The sequence below is a fragment of the Mastomys coucha genome, unplaced genomic scaffold (genome assembly GCF_008632895.1).
Source record: "Mastomys coucha isolate ucsf_1 unplaced genomic scaffold, UCSF_Mcou_1 pScaffold18, whole genome shotgun sequence".
NCBI classification, from domain to species: Eukaryota; Metazoa; Chordata; class Mammalia; order Rodentia; family Muridae; genus Mastomys; species Mastomys coucha.
Window position 1 is genome coordinate 86,124,972 of NW_022196900.1, and position 18,703 is coordinate 86,143,674.

Here is an 18,703-nt window from a genome sequence, read left to right on the forward strand (position 1 = left end):
CCTGTACATCTGTGTACCTGAGAGAATACTGATTATGGTTATTGTCTTACAGAAGCAGTTGTTCCAGAATGGGTTCTTGACATGTAGCAGTCTTGGTATGTTATACTCTCAATTTGCTATAGAAACAGTATAAATTACCTTACCATTCCCACTACCGGCTGTAAATGTACGTAGACACAGTAGGCATTCAGTTTTTGTTCTCTTCTTCCTTAGCCTACTTTTGTTCTTGGGCCAAAACATTGTGGGCTACAGAACTCCAAAACCTGTAAGCCAAGCATCTATTACTATGTCAATCTCCCACCAACACCATATGCTAGGCACAGATCTATCCTCCACCCGCACATGTGAGAAGCCCAAGTTTTTTTTGTTTTTTGGTGTTTTCGAGACAGGGTTTCTCTGTATAGCCCTGGCTGTCCTGGAACTCACTCTTGTAGACCAGGCTGGCCTCGAACTCAGAAATCCGCCTGCCTCTGCCTCCCAAGTGCTGGGATTAAAGGCGTGCGCCACCACCGCCCGGCCGAGAAGCCCGAGTTTTAATAAGATGTTGCTCTTTTTCAACCAGAAAATGGGTCTGACCTGGCTTTATTGGTGGCAACCACAATAGCCCAGCAGCTCTGGATGCATCTTCATTTTTACCTGGAGCACTGGGTAGCAACTGAGCAACAATTCCTTCTTCTTTCACTACTCACTACTTCACTCTCACCGTCTGTCTGCCTTTCCTAGTTGTTGAAACAAGTAGTTTTGGAACAAAAGACAGCTCTAGGCTACCAGGCTCCATGTCCATTCCTCTGCTCCTCCCTGCTCAATTTTTAAAGACAGTGTCTCTGAAGACAGCAAAGGCTGGCTTCAACTTGCTTTGTAGGCTAAGGATTACTCTGAACTTCTGATCCTCCTGCCTTCTCTTCCTGAGTGGGAATCATAGGTGTGCCCTGAACCATGCTTAGCATGTTCTTTCCACCATACAATTTCTCTTCAGTGTGAGAAATACCGTTTCTGTTTACACTTTTACTACAGGGTCAACATGGTACAATCTGCCAACAATCAACTTTACTTATTATAGCTTTATGAAGTTGCTGACCTCATTGCCACTGTCAATTATAGTAATTACTACACACCTGTCCTTTACTGCCCAATATAAAATTCCCTTTCCTAATAACACTCACCCCTACAATGTCCCAGTCTACAACCCAGGCTGGTCTTGAACTAGTGGCATTTCCTATGCCTTAGACTCTTGAGGTCTGAAGTGACATTCTGAGCAACCACACCAGATTGAATTTCATTTTTGAGGAATTAGTACTTTGTTACACAAGAGTATTAAAGTGAGGACTTTAAGCTGACTTAAGATAATTCTGTCTGGTATTTCTTCTATAGAACTTGTGTGTTCAGTAGAAGAGAGAAAGCAAACAGTCAAGAGCTTACCTTTCCAGTAATCCAGACTAGGAAGACTCACAGACCCCAGCCTGCTTATTCTCTTGTATCCACTAAGGTTCCCAAACCAGATTTCTTTGTTTTTGTTTTTCAGTTTTTTGAGACAAGGTTTCTCTGTGTAGCCCTGGCTGTCCTAGAGCTCACTCTGTAGACCAGGCTGGCCTTGAACTCAGAAATCCACCTGCCTATTCCTCCCAAGTTCTGGGATTAAAGGTGTGCGTCACCACTGCCTGGCTTCCAAACCAGATTTTTCTAGTCTGTGTAATCTGTGCCTCCCCCAAATCCAGTAAAGGCCCTTTTATTTCCATTAGGCACTTCAGTGCTTGTAAAAAATACACTCCAAATGAAACCCTATGTCAGTGGATTAACTATTACATATAAACTCATCACATCCTGTAAACTGACATAGAAGTGTGATTAAATATGGTAAAACTAAGTTTAGGAAAGATCACCCTATCAACTACCTCTTAGCACCACTGCTTTGCCATGACACACAATGAAAACTACCTTCACATACCTGACATGGGTCTCTGATACCCATTCTATTCCAGGAAAAGTGGCAGGAATTTTCAGTCACCTGAAAACGGAGAAATAAGGAATGAATGTTTGGAAAAAGCTTTAAAGACATAAAAAATAAGATAGAGATCCTGCATGCATTTTACACATTACAGGAAAGAAACATGCAACTTTTCAGAAAATTCAAATAACATTGCACTGTGAACATAAACAAGGTAGGTGTCTTGGGGGGCTCATCCTCATACATTTTAAAGTAGCTGAGCAGAAAGCTTTGCTCTGGGGTGCAGCGGGTCTTCTCGTCTACAGTCATTGAAATTTTACAATGTGTCATTTAAGATGTCAGACTTTGTGCCCAGGTTACATTACAGTTCACTTGTGTGGGCAGGATTATTAAGAGTTATGGATAATTTATGCGGCAGCATATGGTTTTTCTTTTTACAGCTATTTTTATTAAACAAGTTTTGCAAAGTTTTAACATTAAAATTAACAACTAAAGAATTGTTTATGCAAGTTGCTGTCACAGTTTATATAAAAGAGAAATATGTGCTATTAAAATCAGACATTTAGGTTACCTTTGGCTTTTTGCGATGCATGTTAGCTTTACACATCCTGATTCTCTTGCGATAATTTTCCTTTAAAAAGGGGGGTATAGAGTGATCTCTTTTCATCAAAACAAGACATAATGCCCTGAAAGCTGACTTCAAACCACGGTGGAAAATTCAGTTATTTACACTTTATCACAATCTATAAATACATTTTTGTTTGTGTGTTTTAAAAAGAAAAGAAAAATGCCCATCATGCACTGCTACAGGCAGCTTGGCACTTCACACAAGAGGATTTTTCACCCCCGAGCAGTTTAGGTGGCTCTTAGGGAAAGAATGAGGTCCCTGGGAATTAGGAGAGATTTTTTTACATAGGGCCAACCAATTCCACTGTTTTCAGTCTTGTAGGAGGGAGTTCAGGACCAGTCTATCATGCCAGCTCCTTTCCCAGGCCAGCTCAATTGTTACTGCATCTCTAGGATTGGAAGGGTAACCCTCAAGGGCACCCAGGTTTTGCTGAATTATGGCATCTGAACACAGGTGAAATCAGTGTCTGAGCACAGAGATTTAGTGTCATTCTTTAAGGCCACCTAGGGGCTCTAATTAGATGGAAGCCAGGGTGGCTGGCACTTGAAGTACCTATCTGTGTCAGTTGGGTTTTTCTCTCTAAAAATTAGATTGTTTTGACAGGACTAGATAAAACTGCTTTCAACAACTGCTTTCAATAACTTCCAGGGGGTGAAAAAGCTTTGGTTCTTTTTAAACTAAAACTTAACAACTCATAAACTTTTTTTGGTAACCTTAAAATAAAATCCCCACCACCACTTTTAAAAATGTCTCCAAACTTTTAACAAGCCCATTAACTTTAGAGTTAATTTAAGTTTATGTGAAAGAGAAAACTATTTTATTGTCCACCCCCAAAAATGACAATTCATCACATTTACTTTGATTAAAAAAGGACTAAACTTTATTGACAAACTGCTGCAGACATTTTGACATAAGTTTAAGCTACCTATTTAGGCAGACTTACACATGTAGCATTTAATCTTCCGAAAACAAAATGGGAGGACGGTACAAATCCATTAGGACTTTAACTTATGTACAAAGTGGATTTTGATTCTTTTCTCATTCAGCTGCAGTGTCCCTTTTTATATCATGCTAGTGTTGAGACATACTTAACTATCTTGGGAACAGCTCAAAACTGACAATGGTCAACTTAATGAACATCATCAGCTCTTGGCCCCAGTGTCCAAGTGAGTTTTTCACGGAGTGCAGAATCTCAGATGGACAAAATACTCTTGACATTTTAAATACTGAAAATTTGATTTTTAGTACTATTATTGAAAAGATTGTGGCTAAAAAAAAAAACCTCCATCAGATTCCATTTAGGTGGCTAGCTTCTCTCCCCCATCAATCTTATTCAAACCCTCCCCTCCCCCACTAAGTATCTCTCAACACTGTATGTCTGGGGCTAGATTTCAAAACCCACATAATGAAAAACTCAGTTTTACAAACCTAATTTTGTTGTTGTTTTAAGTCAATTAACGTTAAAAATTGCATCAACTATTTAATTCATGAGGAGCTTGCATATTAAAATTTAACCTTAAGATTCAACCGCCATGTGGTTTTAAAGGAAATGTTTTAGAGACATCTGAGCTCACTTTTACATGGTGGCACCTACTGCCGTTAACATTGTGATTTTACATCTTAAGCAGCCCTGAATTTTGAAATGTAGCCTAGTTTGGGATTCTGCAACTATGACTTTACGGGGTGCCTCAAATCAAAACTAAGAAAAAGTTAACAAGCCTTCAGAACCTTTAAGCAAGCAATGCCACTTTTGAAACTAACATGTTTGTGGTTTTTTTTAACTCAACTTTTTTTTATTATAAAAGGTACACTGTTTATATTTAAACAACAAAGAAAAAAAAGCATCTACACACTTAAAAAATTAATTCAATATTCCTAAATCTATTTTAACTCATTTTAAAATACTACATACAGAAGCCAGAATGCAGAGTTAAGAATGGAGGAAGTGGGGAAAAGAAAGGGACCACGAAGAAAAACACTTAGACAATTACTTGTCTGTTGTGGGTAAAGCAACAGGAATCCTGGGATACAAGAAATCAGTAACAACTTTGCTCATAACTGATATTTTCCCCTCCTGTTTGTTTTTAATAACGTCCATATGGGTGCTCTCTGTATGCTCCCTTCACTGGCCTAGCTGGAGGAGCCTTCAGTGATGGCCTGGTCCCATTCCAGTCATCTTGTCCTGTGGGAAAAGCAGAACAGTTTACAGTATGTGTTACTGACAACACTTTCTCTCCTGGTTTCACGTCATACTACAAGCATTCCTTGCTCTCCTCTTTACTTGGCCTCCTTGATCAGCAAGGGAACCTCTCATACTGTGAGTAGATGAGAATTTAAACTGCTGGCTGTACATTACGTACAGTTCCCTTGAGCAACAACATTCTCCATAAGCAACATGATTGGCATGTAATCCCAAAACCTGGAAAAATGCAACACATTGTTTGAGGCAGTAAAGGAGTCAATGAGTCTGCAATGGCTATTCCTGCTCCCAAAGTTATATGGTAGTCAGCCTCAGGGAGGATGGTAAAACATGTGCAAGCGTTCACTTAGCAGGTAGCCACTTTCACTGCAAGAGCAAGTCAGGTTTCACCATGGAAAAATGTTCTGTGGTTCTCCAGAAGTACCATGTCAAATGGGACCCGACCCTTCCCGACCTAGTATCCCAAACCCTAAGAGGATGAACGGCTACTCGAATGCTGCATTACAGAACCCTTGAGATTCTTAGTCCCTTTCTCAGGCAGGCAGCCCTAACAGGCCAGCAAAGCCTGAGATGATGATCACTTACTGCTACAGGTGACCTCTGAAGCTTACTCTTCTCACTAATTCTCCCATCTTTGCCATACTAATTCATGCCTCCCTGTAACTACTAGTTACCACTAACACCCACTGCTTATTTATCATAAATGTTGGGGGGCTGGAGAGACAGCACAGTGGTTAGAAGTACTGGCTGATCTTCCAGAGTTCTGGGATCCAATGACCTTTTCTGCTGTGTCTGAAGACAGCTACAATGTACTCATATACATAAAACAAATGTCTTAAAAAAAAAAAAAGACTTCTTCATATACTCTGGATACTAACTCTTTTTATTCGAGACAGAGTTTCTCTGAGTAGCCCTGGCTGTCCTGGAACTCACTCTGTAGACCAGGCTAGCATTGAACTCAGAAATCCACTTGCCTCTGACTCCCAAGTGCTGGGATTAAAGGCATGCGCCACCACCACTCTTACCAATACAAGAAGACTGTTCTCTCTGCATTACAGTGCTACATGACCCCCAGAGACCCATTAACACAAAGCCATATTTGGCTCTAAGGATATTTGAGCAATGTGTTTTCAAGCAAACCTCAGAGAAGGTCACCTTCCAAGCCTAATTGCTTTATGGGATTAGAAACTGGGCTGAGGACTGAGGACAGAGCCAAGATAGTAGAGAACTTGTCTACTAGACAAGTCCTGAGTTCCATCTCTAGGTACCACATAAAACAAGGCATGGTAGCAAATGGTGTAATGCCAAAATCAGGAAAATCCAGGTCACAATCAGTTCCATAGTGCAGACCAGCCTGAGGAATCTGAGACAAAATAAACTTGAAGTGCTTCCTACCTTGGAGGGAGCTCCAAGGTGCTACTAGTCACCTGATTTAGCCCGGACCCTGAAAACTCTGCTTTGATTCTAACAGGCACTATTTCCTACTTGTCAGTTCTACTAAGCTGCTTTCAGCTGGCATTTTAGTTTCTTTTCTTCCTTTTTATTTTTTGAAGATTTATTTATTTTATATATATGAGTACACTGTAGCTGTCTTCAGACACACCAGAAGAGGGCATCGGATTCCATTACAGATGGCTGTGAGCCACCATGTGGCTGCTGGGAATTGAACTCAGGACCTCTGGAAGAGCAGTCAGTGTTCTTAACCGCTGAGCCATTTCTCCAGCCCCTCAGCTGGCATTTTCTTTGCAATAGTATTCTTTTCAGAGAGTTCCAATTTTTTTTTTTTTTTTTTAAATGAGGAAGGGGTAGAAGAATAGAGCTAAAGAAAAAAAAAGTTGTTTTTTAGTTTTGGTTTTTCGAGACAGCGTTTCTCTGTGTAGCGCCAGCTGTCCTGGAACGCTCGCTGTAGATCCGCCAGCCTGCCTCCCAAGTACTGGGATTAAAGGCGTGCGCCACCACTGCCCGGCCAAATATTAAGTTTTTAATATGTCACAACATGGCCAAAGTATCAGTAGCAAAAGGTCCACAACCAGCTGAGTTAGGCATGCATAACAGAACCAGTCGGCAGAACATGGCAAGTGCCGCCAGTCCAGCTAAGCAAGACCTAATCCCTAAGACACACAAACAGGACTGAAGAGCAGAATCCCAAAGTGACATCTACCAACTCAGCAGTCTTCTAATGCCTCTTGAGAAGTGACCACCTGACTCCCAAGAATCCATCAACCACTATTTTTCCAGACACTTAATTGCACATTTACCCCACCATAAACATAAAAACATACCATAGGCTTCGTAAGAATCTTGAAGCTCCCCATGTCCATAGTCATAATACTCTGACTCCCTGAAAAGACAAAAACAACAGGAAAGGTTTGTGTTACCATTCTTTCATCAGGCCACATCTCTGATAGTTTATTATCTATAAAATAGGGAGAAATGTAGGTTGTGTTCCATTCCTAACCCCTGCAAAGTTACAAAATGTATAAACCATACATTTACCAAAAAGCCTAATCAAGTATAGTGGGCGGGGGGCATAAAAACCATGTATCATATAATTTAATCTGGAAAATTAACAATCTAAATTTCGATTCTTAAAATATGATGATCACATATGTAAATTCATATAGGTCACCAAAGAAGAAAAGGCTCTATTTTATCCCTATTACAAATGTCTGAGACTTCTTTCCAAGCAATCATTGGCAAGAAAGATATATACACAAAAATCAAAGCTGTATTTTAAGACAAAACAAAACAAACAAAAAAACAAAACCTAAGTTAGGTTTCTAGCTTATTCCTACAATGGTGGTCATCTGCAGTGTGCTGAGGAGGGTTTCCTGTGTCTGTCAAGAGATAAAGCCTCCCGTGTGCATCCCAATGCAGGGCTTCATGCATGAGGGGACAGTATCTACTGGCTCTGCTACTTCCTTCTAGACCTGAGTGACATTTCTTAATAAATTATTGAATGGTATTTTTCTGTTTCTATGTAGCTCAGTAACTGTTGATCAATTTGCTTCAAAGCCACAATGAATATAAAATTCAGTTATCCAAATCCTCAGACACAAATTATGCCTTCATGTCATCAAAAGCAGAGGAAATACCTTCAAAACATCAAGTTACACTATTCCTTATGTTAGAGTTTACCAACATCGTCTCCACCTCCATCCACCATCCACCCAGGACACTCTACAGACATGACTTCTTGCCTGACTCACCCTTGACTCTGGCTGTAATAGCCTTCATAGCCTTCGTAACTCTGTTCTGCATATGTATCATCATATCCCTGGAATAATAAAGTAGAAGGTCAGAAATGCATAAAGGAGAGAATTACACCATAGGGGATCACAGGCTCCTGAATGAACAGGCTATGAAAAATTCTCAAAAATACTAATACCCACTGTAAAACAGAAAATAAAGAAAAAACTCAAAAGGTTTTAGTATTACAATCTTAATAAAATCCTGTATGTTGAACCACAACTTACTTCTTATTTAACTTATACAGACATAGTAATACTGCTAAAATAGTAGAAAAATCATCTCATAGTTCAAAAATCAACTGAATAAGAATGCAGATTCCAAATCTTAAAAGTAGTATTTTCTATTTATATGCAAGGCTAAGACTCTTATCACTCAACTTTCTCCGGCAACCTAGGTATGGAAGAAATGGTACACTGTTCAAACCATTCTTACATAATCTTCGTATGTTTCTGGTGCAGGTGTGGGAGGCAAAGGTATTCTCTGAATACCAGCTGTCCGAGCTCTTGGTGTTGGAGCACCCCTCACAGTGGGTGGTGGTGGCACTCCTCTAGTCACAGTGGCACCTCTGGTGATGGAGCCTCTCACTGGGGTTCCACGAACCAAAGCCCCTCTAGGTGGTCCAACACCACGACCTCTACAAAAAGAAAATTTACATTAATTTGAGAATTTAATAATTAGTCCACATTCATACTAAAGATTGTTCATAAATTCTGGAGGTAGAATGATTTTACATTTTTCAACTACTTACTTATTTGAGACAAGGCTTCCTATGTAGTTCTGGAACTCATACAAATCTACCTGCCACTACCTCTAGTGGGTATTAAAATTAAAGTTGTGTGCTACCACACCCAGCTAACCTTAAGTTCTTCCCTGCACCCTCAAGGTTTCTGTGTGGAACTCACTCTACAGACCAAGCTGGCCACAAACTCAGAGATCCTCCTGCCTCTGCCTCCTGAGAGCTGGAATTGAAGGCTTTTGCCATCACTTTAAAATAAAAAAGGAAACTGGGGATGAATGAGACGGCTTAGTGGGTAACACCAACTGATTAAAACTGACATTCTGAGTTCAATCCTAAAGACCAACATGATAGAATCCCTACCACTTTGTCCTTTAACACATCCATGCTCACACTCACACACTCCCCACCACCACCACTAAAGCTCACAAATGAATAGATGGATGAATATATGGATTTTTTTTTTTTTTTAAAATGCTAGGACTAACCAAAATTAAAAGCCCCAAAGTTTCAGTAGGACTGCAACACCTGACTATGGTCAGACTGCTAAGATCTAGAATCCATACCTAATGTACTATATAAACCCTCTGATTCCTGAGTTACTCAAATTTGTATTTCCTTTTCAACTATTTTTACCTGGGAACAGGTGGGGGAGGAGGGGCAGCTCCTCGTCCTCTCACAGATACTCCACGACCACGAGAGGGTTCAGGTACTCCATTCAAGTAGGACAATTCTAGAAACTGCTCCTGACAGATATCATCCATCATATCCTGGGAATTAAAGACAACAAAGAATACATTATAACATCTGCTCCTTCTTCTAAAATTCACAAGGCTCACCAAGCTTTGGATCTTAAGAAGAGCCTTGAAAGCTGGGAATAGTGGCACATCTTTGATCCCAGCACTCCTGGATGCAGACACAAGCAGATCTCTTTGAGACAGAGGCAGCCTAGTCTACAGTTCTGAGTTCTAGGACAGCTAGAACTACATAGTGAGGTGAGACCCAATCTCAAAATACCACTCCCAAAAAGAGTAGCCTAGAAAGCCTAGATGAAGTCTCGAGTCAAAATTCTTTGATGTGCAATTACACTATCAGTTCTTTGAGGAAAGTCTTGACCGCAGACCCTTACTAATAGATGAAGTTCTTCAGAAACAAGTTCCTGGTTAAATCTGCCTTCATCACTTCCTTTCTCTATACCCAAAACTTTCTCAAGAAAAGCCAAACAACCTATAACTCACTGCCTGGATTAGTCTCAAATGCATTCTTTGCAAATGGGTACTTTTCATAAATACAAGACACTACTGCTAATGAAGTTCTATGTAATTGAAGTTCTATACAATTGGGAACTCTGACCCTTACAAGACATGCTAAAAGTAAGGCTAAGAGTATAGCTAGGTGGTAGAAGGTTATCCCTAGTCTACACACAAAGCCCTGAGTAAAATTCTCAGTGTAGCCACAAAGGGGGAAAGGGAAAGATCCTCTTTTGGTCTTGTTGGCAAGCCACACCTCTTTCCCTAAATACCATGTAGTTCTAACTATCTGGGTATTAAGTACCATTTTATGTTTGTTTTTCTCACAGTGAGATCTTCAAGAGCCATTGTGCATGCATGGGTGTGCCACAGTAGATTTGTGGACATCAGAAGACAACTGTATAGAGTTTCTTTCCATCTTCACATGAGCTGTGGGGATTGAACCCAGTTATCCTGCCCAACTCACTCCTCAGGAGTCTCCAAATGTCACATTTGTCAATTAAGATAAACTTCAGTCTATAAAGCATTTAGTACATATAAATTAATTTTGAGGGGCTGGAGACATAGCTTAGTAGGTAGAGTGCTTGTTTAACATGCATAAACAAGCCCAGGATTGGATACAGAACACACAAGATCAGGTGTAGCAGTGCAAGCCTTTAATTATAGCAAACGAGAGGGATAAAGATAAATGAATTCAAGGGCACCCTCTGTTACACAGCAAATTCAAGGCGATCCTGGGCAACATTAAAGGTTCTCAACAAAACAAATAAAAAACTGTTTTATTTAAACTGGAGCCCCAGCCTCCAGAAACCTCATTATATATTTGGAAAAACCCCGAAAGCTGGAGGGAAGGGAATTCCCAAATATTAAAGAACAGTTCAGATACTGATATTTAATCTATTCCATAATCAGGAGACTCTTAAGAAATATAGACTATTTTTTAAGCATGGTTAATCATTTTAATCACAGCACTTGGGAGGCAGAGACAGACAGCTCTCTGCAAGCTAAAGACCAGCCTACTCTACACAGTGAGTTCTAGGCCAGGCAGAGATACACAATGAGACCCTATTTCAAATGAAGAAAACAAAACCAACAACAAAAAGCCACAAAGAAAAATTTAAACCATCAATAGTCAAGCCTCTAGCATACACCTCTTCTAAATCAGACTCTGAATAAAGAGTTTCCACCAGAAGAACCCTTGAGTGTGCCTCATTAGAAATTAAATTAACAATGGATGCTGTAAGCTTCCAGTTGTTAACTCTAGATTTAAGAGTCTAGCACACAGACTTCTTAACTGCAGACTTACCTTAAGTCATTTTCCTAATACCATCTCCTGATTGCACAGTAGTACCAGAATAGTGAACTGAATGAAGACCTTATTAAATCTGTTAAGCGAACTGTTAACACATCAGGAACCCAAGAGACTGACAACAGATAGCAGCATACATTAATGAAGCCACATTAGACAAGGAGGCCTTGGAGTACAGTGCTTTGAGAATGAGGTTTAAGGAGTGGGAAAACCTTGACAAACTGAACAAAAGCACAGACCCTAGTCAAGAACCACAGCCTTGCCAGGCAGTGGTGGCACACGCCTTTAATCCCAGCACCTGTGAGGAAGAGGTCAGTGGATTTCTGAGTTTAAAGCCAGCCTGGTCTACAGAGTGAGTTCCAGGACAGCCAGGGCTACACAGAGAAACCCTGTCTCAAAAACCAAACCAAAGCAAAACAAAACAAAACAAAAAGAATCACAGCCTTTCAAATGATACAATCTTACTTTCTCCCTTGCTTAGACTATAAAGAATACCCATTTCCTTACTGGGACTAGAAATTTCTTGACTTCTTCCATGGCATGGGCCATAAGAGCATAAGCTTCACATGGGGGTCCAAAGACTTCAATGAAGACATGCAGATCCATATTTAAATGGGCATATTTGGGGTCTCCACCCTTGCGTAACTCTTCCTCCTAGGGGAAAATGCAAAGAAACATCAACTCATATACAGACTAAAAGAAAGCAATACCTTTTCCTGGCAGGCAAAGGGAAAGTGAGAAATAATACCTTAAAAAATACCCTTAAGGAAAGCAAGAGATAAAATCTTAAAAGAAATACCCTTAAGGAAAGTCAAGCAAGTCCTAGAACTTACACCCTTGTTAAAACTGTAATTGATATAGTAATTTAAATATGGTGGCCAACGGAAAGTGGCACTGTTGAGAGGCGAGGCCTTGTTGGAGTAGGTGTGACCTTCTAAGAGGCAGTGTGTAGGTGGGCTTTGAGGGATCCTGGTGTTCAAGCTCCTCCCCATGTAGAACAGAGTCTCCTCCTTGCCGTCAGATAAAGATACTGGCCTCTCAGTTTCTTCTCCTGCACCATGTCTGCCTGCACACTGCCATGTTTCCCACCGTGATAACGGACTAAACCTCTAAAACTACAAGCCAGCCCCAATTAAAAATTTTCTTTTTTAAGTGTTGCCTTGGTAATGGTCAGGAATGATACCCTAACTAAGCCACGTGGTTAACTATTTCCTTAAATCACTGGAGCAATCACTTCAGTAAATTAAAACTTAATTTTGGAATCTTCTCAGGTAACAGTTGTCAGCTCTGTGTTTAGTATATGCATATGGGTCTGTGTTTCCGCCAAGCACTAGTGTTTAAATCCACTAGTACTCTTTATCACCACTGGCCTGCTCAAGTGCTTTTACCATCCAGAGTTCCAAGGGAGGGACAAACTCAGGACAGCCAAAAAAAAAAAAAAAAAAAAATGTCTTAGAAATCTCATTAACTGGGCTGGTGAGATGGCTCAGCGGGTCCATTTGCTCTTCCAAAAGTTGTGAGTTCAAATCTCAGCAACCACATGGTGGCTCACAACCACCCACAATGAAATTAAAAAACAAAACAGACAAACAAACAAAAAATAACAACTTATTAGCCGGGCAGTGGTGGACTGCACGCCTTTAATCCCAGCACTTGGGAGGCAGAGACAGGTGGGTTTCTGAGTTCAAGGCCAGCCTGGTCTACAGAGTGAATTCCAGGACAGCCAGGGCTACACGGAGAAACCCTGTCTCGAGGGGGAAAAAAAAAAGAAATCTCATTAACTAAAATAGCATGCTTCATACTCAACCTATGTATCTAGTGAGAAACATAAAGGACAATAGAAAAAGATGAAGAAAACAAGAACAATAAAACTGCCTAAAAGTTAGGCCCTCAAAAAACAAATTTCTAGCCGGGTGGTGGTGGCACATGCCTTTAATTCTAGCACTGGGAAGATAGAGACTGGCAGATTTCTGAGTTCCAGAACAGCCAGGGCTATACAGAGAAACCCTGTCTTGAAAAACAAAACAAAACAAAACAAAAAAATCAAATTTCTAGATGTATCAGGTTAAATATTTTTTTTTTAAACTTTTTTTTTAAAGATTTTTTTTTAAGATTTATTTATTTATTATATGTAAGTACACTGTAGCTGTCAGACGCACCAGAAGGAAGAGGGTGTCAGATCTCATTACAGGTGGTTGTGAGCCACCATGTGGTTGCTGGGATTTGAACTCATGACCTTCTGAAGAGCAGTCGGTGCTCTTCCCCGCTGAGCCATCTCACCAGCCCAGGTTAAGTCTTTTTAATGGTATAGAGGACAACTGTTCTTTCCACATCTTGAGTTCAATTTCTAGCACCCATACAGTGGCTCCTAACTGTCTATAACTGTAGTCCTATGGGATCTGATGTTCTCTTCTGGTATGTAGATGTACATGCATACAAAACAACCATAAACATAAAATAAACACATTTTTTAAAAAGGTGGGGGGAATCATTAGGACATATATAGGTTCTTTCCAACATTGCCAGTGAGTATTTACATGCAATGAAAGCTTATAGCAGTCATATTTTGTATGCCAGAGAAGTGGGGTACTTCTTTAATCCTAACACATAGGTGAGAGAGGCAGGCAGATGTTTGTTTGAGATCAGCCTGGTCTATACAGGAAGGTCCAGGCCAGCCAAAGCTATGCAGTGAGACATCTCCCAAACCCACACCCAAACAAACTTCTAAACGTTTGCGTGCATAGGCATCCATATCAGGCACTGGACAAGAAGAAGACATTAGGGTTTTATTTTGAACGTACCTTGGCTTTGTCTCTCATTGAACCCTTCCCCAAGACAGAGATCTTTGCACCAGTCTCTTCCTGCAGTCTTTTGATTGTATTTCCTTGTGGTCCAAGAATCTTCCCCACAAAATTGAACTGTCAGAAAATTAAAAAACAGAATTCTAATACATGTGCCTCTATAAAAATTTAAATATATATAACATGCCATTTGATATTCAATAACCATAACTTCGTATATATATGAGATCCCAAATTTACTTAAGATATATTACACCTAATATTTAATAATTAGTAATTAGCTTTTTTAAAGAAAGATTTATTTACTATAAATAAGTACACTGTAGCTGTCTTCAGACAAACCAAAAGAGGGCATCAAATCTCATTACAGATGGTTTTGAGCCACCATGTGTTGGTTGGGATTCGAACTTTTAAGATCTTCGGAAGAGCAGTCAGTGTTCCTAACTGCTGAGCCATCTCTCCAGCCTTTTTGGTCTTTCGAAACAGGGTACTCTGTATAGCCCAGGCTGTCCTGGAACTCACTCTGTAGAATAGGCTGGCCTCGAACTCAAAAATCTGCCTGCCTCTGCTTCCCAAGTGCTGGGATTAAAGACGTATGCTGCCACTGTCCTGCACTGTGATTAGCTTTAAGTTATAGAACTAGAAGTGGTAGTTCTGAGACCTGAATTTGGATTTCCTGATAAAGTCTGGTATTCTTTCCACAACTTACTGCAACTATTAATATTGTCACGTAAATATTTAACATGGATAAACTTAAAAAAAAAAAAAAGATTTATTTATATCTAAGTACACCGTAGCTATCTTCAGACATACCAGAAGAGGGCATCAGATCTCATTACGGATGGTTGTGAGCCATCATGTGGTTGTTGGGATTTGAACTCAGAACCTTCAGAATTGCAGTCAGTGCTATTAACAGCTGAGCCATCTCTCCAGCCCCCATGAATAAATTTTTATTAATGATCAGACTCAGATATCCTACCTCTGAGAGACAATAGAACAAGTGGACCTCATGGTAGCATGTACAGTAAACTAAGATTTAGCTTCTTTCCTTTAAAAAGGAAGATGAACATTTCTTTTAAAAATTTACACGTATTTATTTACAAGAGGGGGTGGAGTACTTCAAAACAGGTACACAATAGAGTACCAGTCATGTAAGCCACACACATAATCAGGACATTGGTTCTCTTCAATCATATGGGTTCCAGAAATCAAATTTAGGTCTTTAGATGTGGTAACAAGAACTAACAACTTTTTTCTTTTTTTAAAGATTTTATTTATTTATTTTATATATGTGAGTACACTGTAGCTATACAGATGGTTGTGAGCCTTCGTGTGGTTGTTGGGAATTGAATTTCAGGCCTCTACTCCCTCCAGTCTGCCCTGCTCGCTCTGGTTGCCCCGCTCGCTTAGGCCCAAAGACTTATTTATTATTATAGGTAAGTGTATTGTTGCTGTTCTCAGACACACCAGAAGAGGGCATCAGATCTCATTACAGGTGGTTGTGAGCCACCATGTGGTTGCTGGGATTTGAACTCAGGACCTTCGGAAGAGTAGTCAGTGCTCTTACGCTCTTAGCCATCTCGCCAGCACACCACTGAACTTTTAACCAGCTCTTTTCGAGCCCAAAAGAATCTACTTTTTCCCTCCTTGTTTTTAGTTTTGGGGTTGTTTGTTTGGTTGGTTTTTGGTTTTTCAAGGATTTCTCTGTGTAGCCTAGGCTGTCCTGGAACTCATAGTTCTGCCTGCCTCTGCCTCCAGATTAAAGGTGTATGTAACCAGTGCCTGTCAGCAGCAGCAGCAACTTCTTTAAAAAAAGCTAATCCAAGAGGCTGGTGAGATGGCGCAGGGGCTAAGCAAGAACATTTGCTGCTCTACAAGAGAAACCAGGTTAGGCTCCTGGCACCTACATGGTAGTTTATAACCACCTGTGCTTCCAGTTCCAAAGGATCCTACACCCTCTTCTGCCTTCCTCAGGCATTAATCACATATGTTGCACGTACATACATGCAAACAAAATATTCACATGCATTAAATAAAAATAAAATTAACTTCATCTGATTTGAGGATATGTGCTGTATTTTATTTGATTTAAATTCTAAGTCAGAAGCAGAAAAATGGCTCATGGTTGATATCACTTGTTGCTTTTTCAAAAGATTTGGGTTTTGTTCCCAGCACCCACATAGCAATTTACAACCACCTATAGCCCCAGTTCAAGGGGCATCCAATATATTCTTCTAGCTTCCTTAAGCAAAAGGCACACGCACATGATGAGAATGTAATACATATGCAGGCACTTACACATACACATAAAATAAGATAAATTCTAGCTCAATCTTTTGATAAAGGGATCCAGAATTTTACTTTGAGTCTAGAGCCTGAACAAAACATGAAAAAGATATTTTCGATTACTAAAAGTATCCATTTCGTTCTTAACTATAATTATGATATAATTTATGGACTTTGCTATTTTAACTCCCAGAAAGAGGTACCTCAAGCACCAGGAAGCTTTATAGATGGATGCATGGCCATCCCATGCCTTTATCACAGCCAACAACGTTATCAGCTTACACCATTAACTCAGAAGTGAGCCCCCTTTACATTACCTTTGGATACTGCTTGACAGGTATCAGTACCCGTTCTTTCAGCTTCATGTTCTTATGAGAAAATAAATCCAAATAATTCTCCTCGTCATCTTTTTTTGACTCTCCCTTCTGAATCTTCTCAATTTCTGAATAAGAAAAACAGAACTTAATTTCCTTTACTTATAAAGACATCTGGCAAGACTGCTTAAAGCATTATTGTGAAGTACTGTGTAAAACAAACAGTTCAGATGAAATGTGCTAATTTTAGATAGACTGGATGAGGCCCCCAAAGCTGTAAGAACTGCACACCTTTATCCCCAACACTTGGGGAGTAGAGGCAGGCGGATCTCTGTGCTATGATAACAGACAGTTCCATTACCATTTCACTATATCGAGCAGCTTTCTTTAATCCAGTTCTTACAAGTTTCAAAGAGTTCTTGTTCTATCAGATATTAGTTGTGGACAACTTAGAAAGTTATTTAACTGTTCTGCATATTTGTTTTCACATTTCTAAAACATTAGTAAATTTAACCTATAATTTTTACAAACAAGCCTAGAGATAAGGATAACCTGGGAAACTCAGAACCACCAAGGCCACAGAGACAACCATCAGAAACAATGCACTTTGAATTTGCAGTTTAATCAAAGATGGGAATCTTGGTCCTCCTCCTCACATCTAGCTCCTCTGTACTTCTTAACTACTGGGATGTACTTAGGCCCTTACGTTCTTCAACTAGATTGCAAAACTGATAGGAAAGTTTGTACACTATAACGTATCCTATAAATTTAGGAACTCTTTAGTAGAACCGGGGAGATGTCTCAGTCATCTGCATTTGATGAATTTATATTATATATAAATTCAATCCCATCATCAGCACCATCACCAGCACCATAAACGAGGTGGCACATGCTACCTATAATCCAGATTCTGCAGTTGTGGAGACAGGGGGATCCCTGGGCTTGCTGACCAGCAGTCTAAATCACCGAGCTACAGGCCTAGTGAAAGACTATCTCTTAAGAAAAAAAGGAACAAGTAAAATAAAATAAGCAAACAAAGAGGGTGGAAAAAAACCAAGGAAAAGACCAAACACTGACCTTTACATACATGCAAAGGAGTCCCAACAGCTAACAAAGCAAGAGTACAAACAACTTGACCCTTCAACAAGGGTCATCTTCAATATTTAGGAGTAGAACAACTGAATATTTATCCAATATCATAACAAATATTACCTAATTTCCACTTAAAAACAACTCACTGCATTTGCTAATATAGTTGAAGATTTGAAAATTGCAGAGGTTAATTGCTTCTAGGTCTCAAGCTGCTAAAGTATCAGAAAACAGACTAAAACAGAAGCTTGGGCTAGAACCATGGCTCAGTGTAAGCGCACACTGGTCCACTTCCCAGGACCCACATGGCAGCTCACAACCATGCTTACCCAGTTCCCCAGGACCCAGATGCTTCTTTTTGGCCTCCATGAGCAACCGAACACACAACACACATATATACACAGAGGCATTAACACTCATACACAAAATAAAAATAATTAAAAATAATAAAACACTAGACATTTTCTAACTTCAAGTCTCACATCTATAATGTGTTCTCTTAGTGGAGGACAGAGAGGACCCTTTAGCAATGAAATGCTAACTTTATAAAAGTTTTACAAACTACAATTTATGCCTAGTGAAGGGCACAAACCCTTAATCCCAGTATTGAGAAGCAAAGGCAGGCAGTCTATATAGTAAATTGCATGCCAGCCATGCATACAGTTCTTGCTCCTCTCAAAAGAAAATAATTTGAAAAGGAAGCTTCCCATGGCTAACCCTAACCAAAGATGGTAGCACATGCCTGTGATCCAGCACTCAAGAGGACTTCTGTGAGTTCAAAGCCAGCCTGAGCTACATCAAGAATTTGTCCAAAAAGGAGAAAGCAGCTGGGCAGTGGTGGTGCACGCCTTTAATCCCAGCACTTGGGAGGCAGAGGCGGGTGGATTTCTGAG

At 40.0% G+C, this 18,703-nt stretch overlaps 1 protein-coding gene across 4 annotated transcripts in view; it reads right to left on the minus strand.

Moving 5' to 3' along the window:
- The window catches only part of Khdrbs1 (KH RNA binding domain containing, signal transduction associated 1), a 35,252-nt gene that overhangs the window by 7,436 nt on the left and 9,113 nt on the right, over positions 1-18,703 (minus strand). Inside the window, exons 2-11 of one of the 4 annotated variants that reach the window (XR_004121086.1) lie at positions 16,725-16,849; positions 14,122-14,238; positions 11,828-11,974; positions 9,398-9,531; positions 8,458-8,659; positions 7,983-8,050; positions 7,056-7,114; positions 4,565-4,755; positions 1,946-2,005; positions 144-263 (exon numbers count right to left, since the gene is read on the minus strand). Coding sequence is in view for 1 of the 4 variants with exons in the window: in XM_031378800.1 (XP_031234660.1) it covers positions 4,658-4,755; positions 7,056-7,114; positions 7,983-8,050; positions 8,458-8,659; positions 9,398-9,531; positions 11,828-11,974; positions 14,122-14,238; positions 16,725-16,849 (950 nt within the window). In the remaining 3 variants the exon portion in view is untranslated. Of the gene's footprint in view, positions 1-143; positions 2,006-3,425; positions 4,756-7,055; positions 7,115-7,982; positions 8,051-8,457; positions 8,660-9,397; positions 9,532-11,827; positions 11,975-14,121; positions 14,239-16,724; positions 16,850-18,703 lie in introns of those variants that run through there. The other 3 variants (XR_004121084.1, XR_004121085.1, XM_031378800.1) reach the window with 3 other exon arrangements.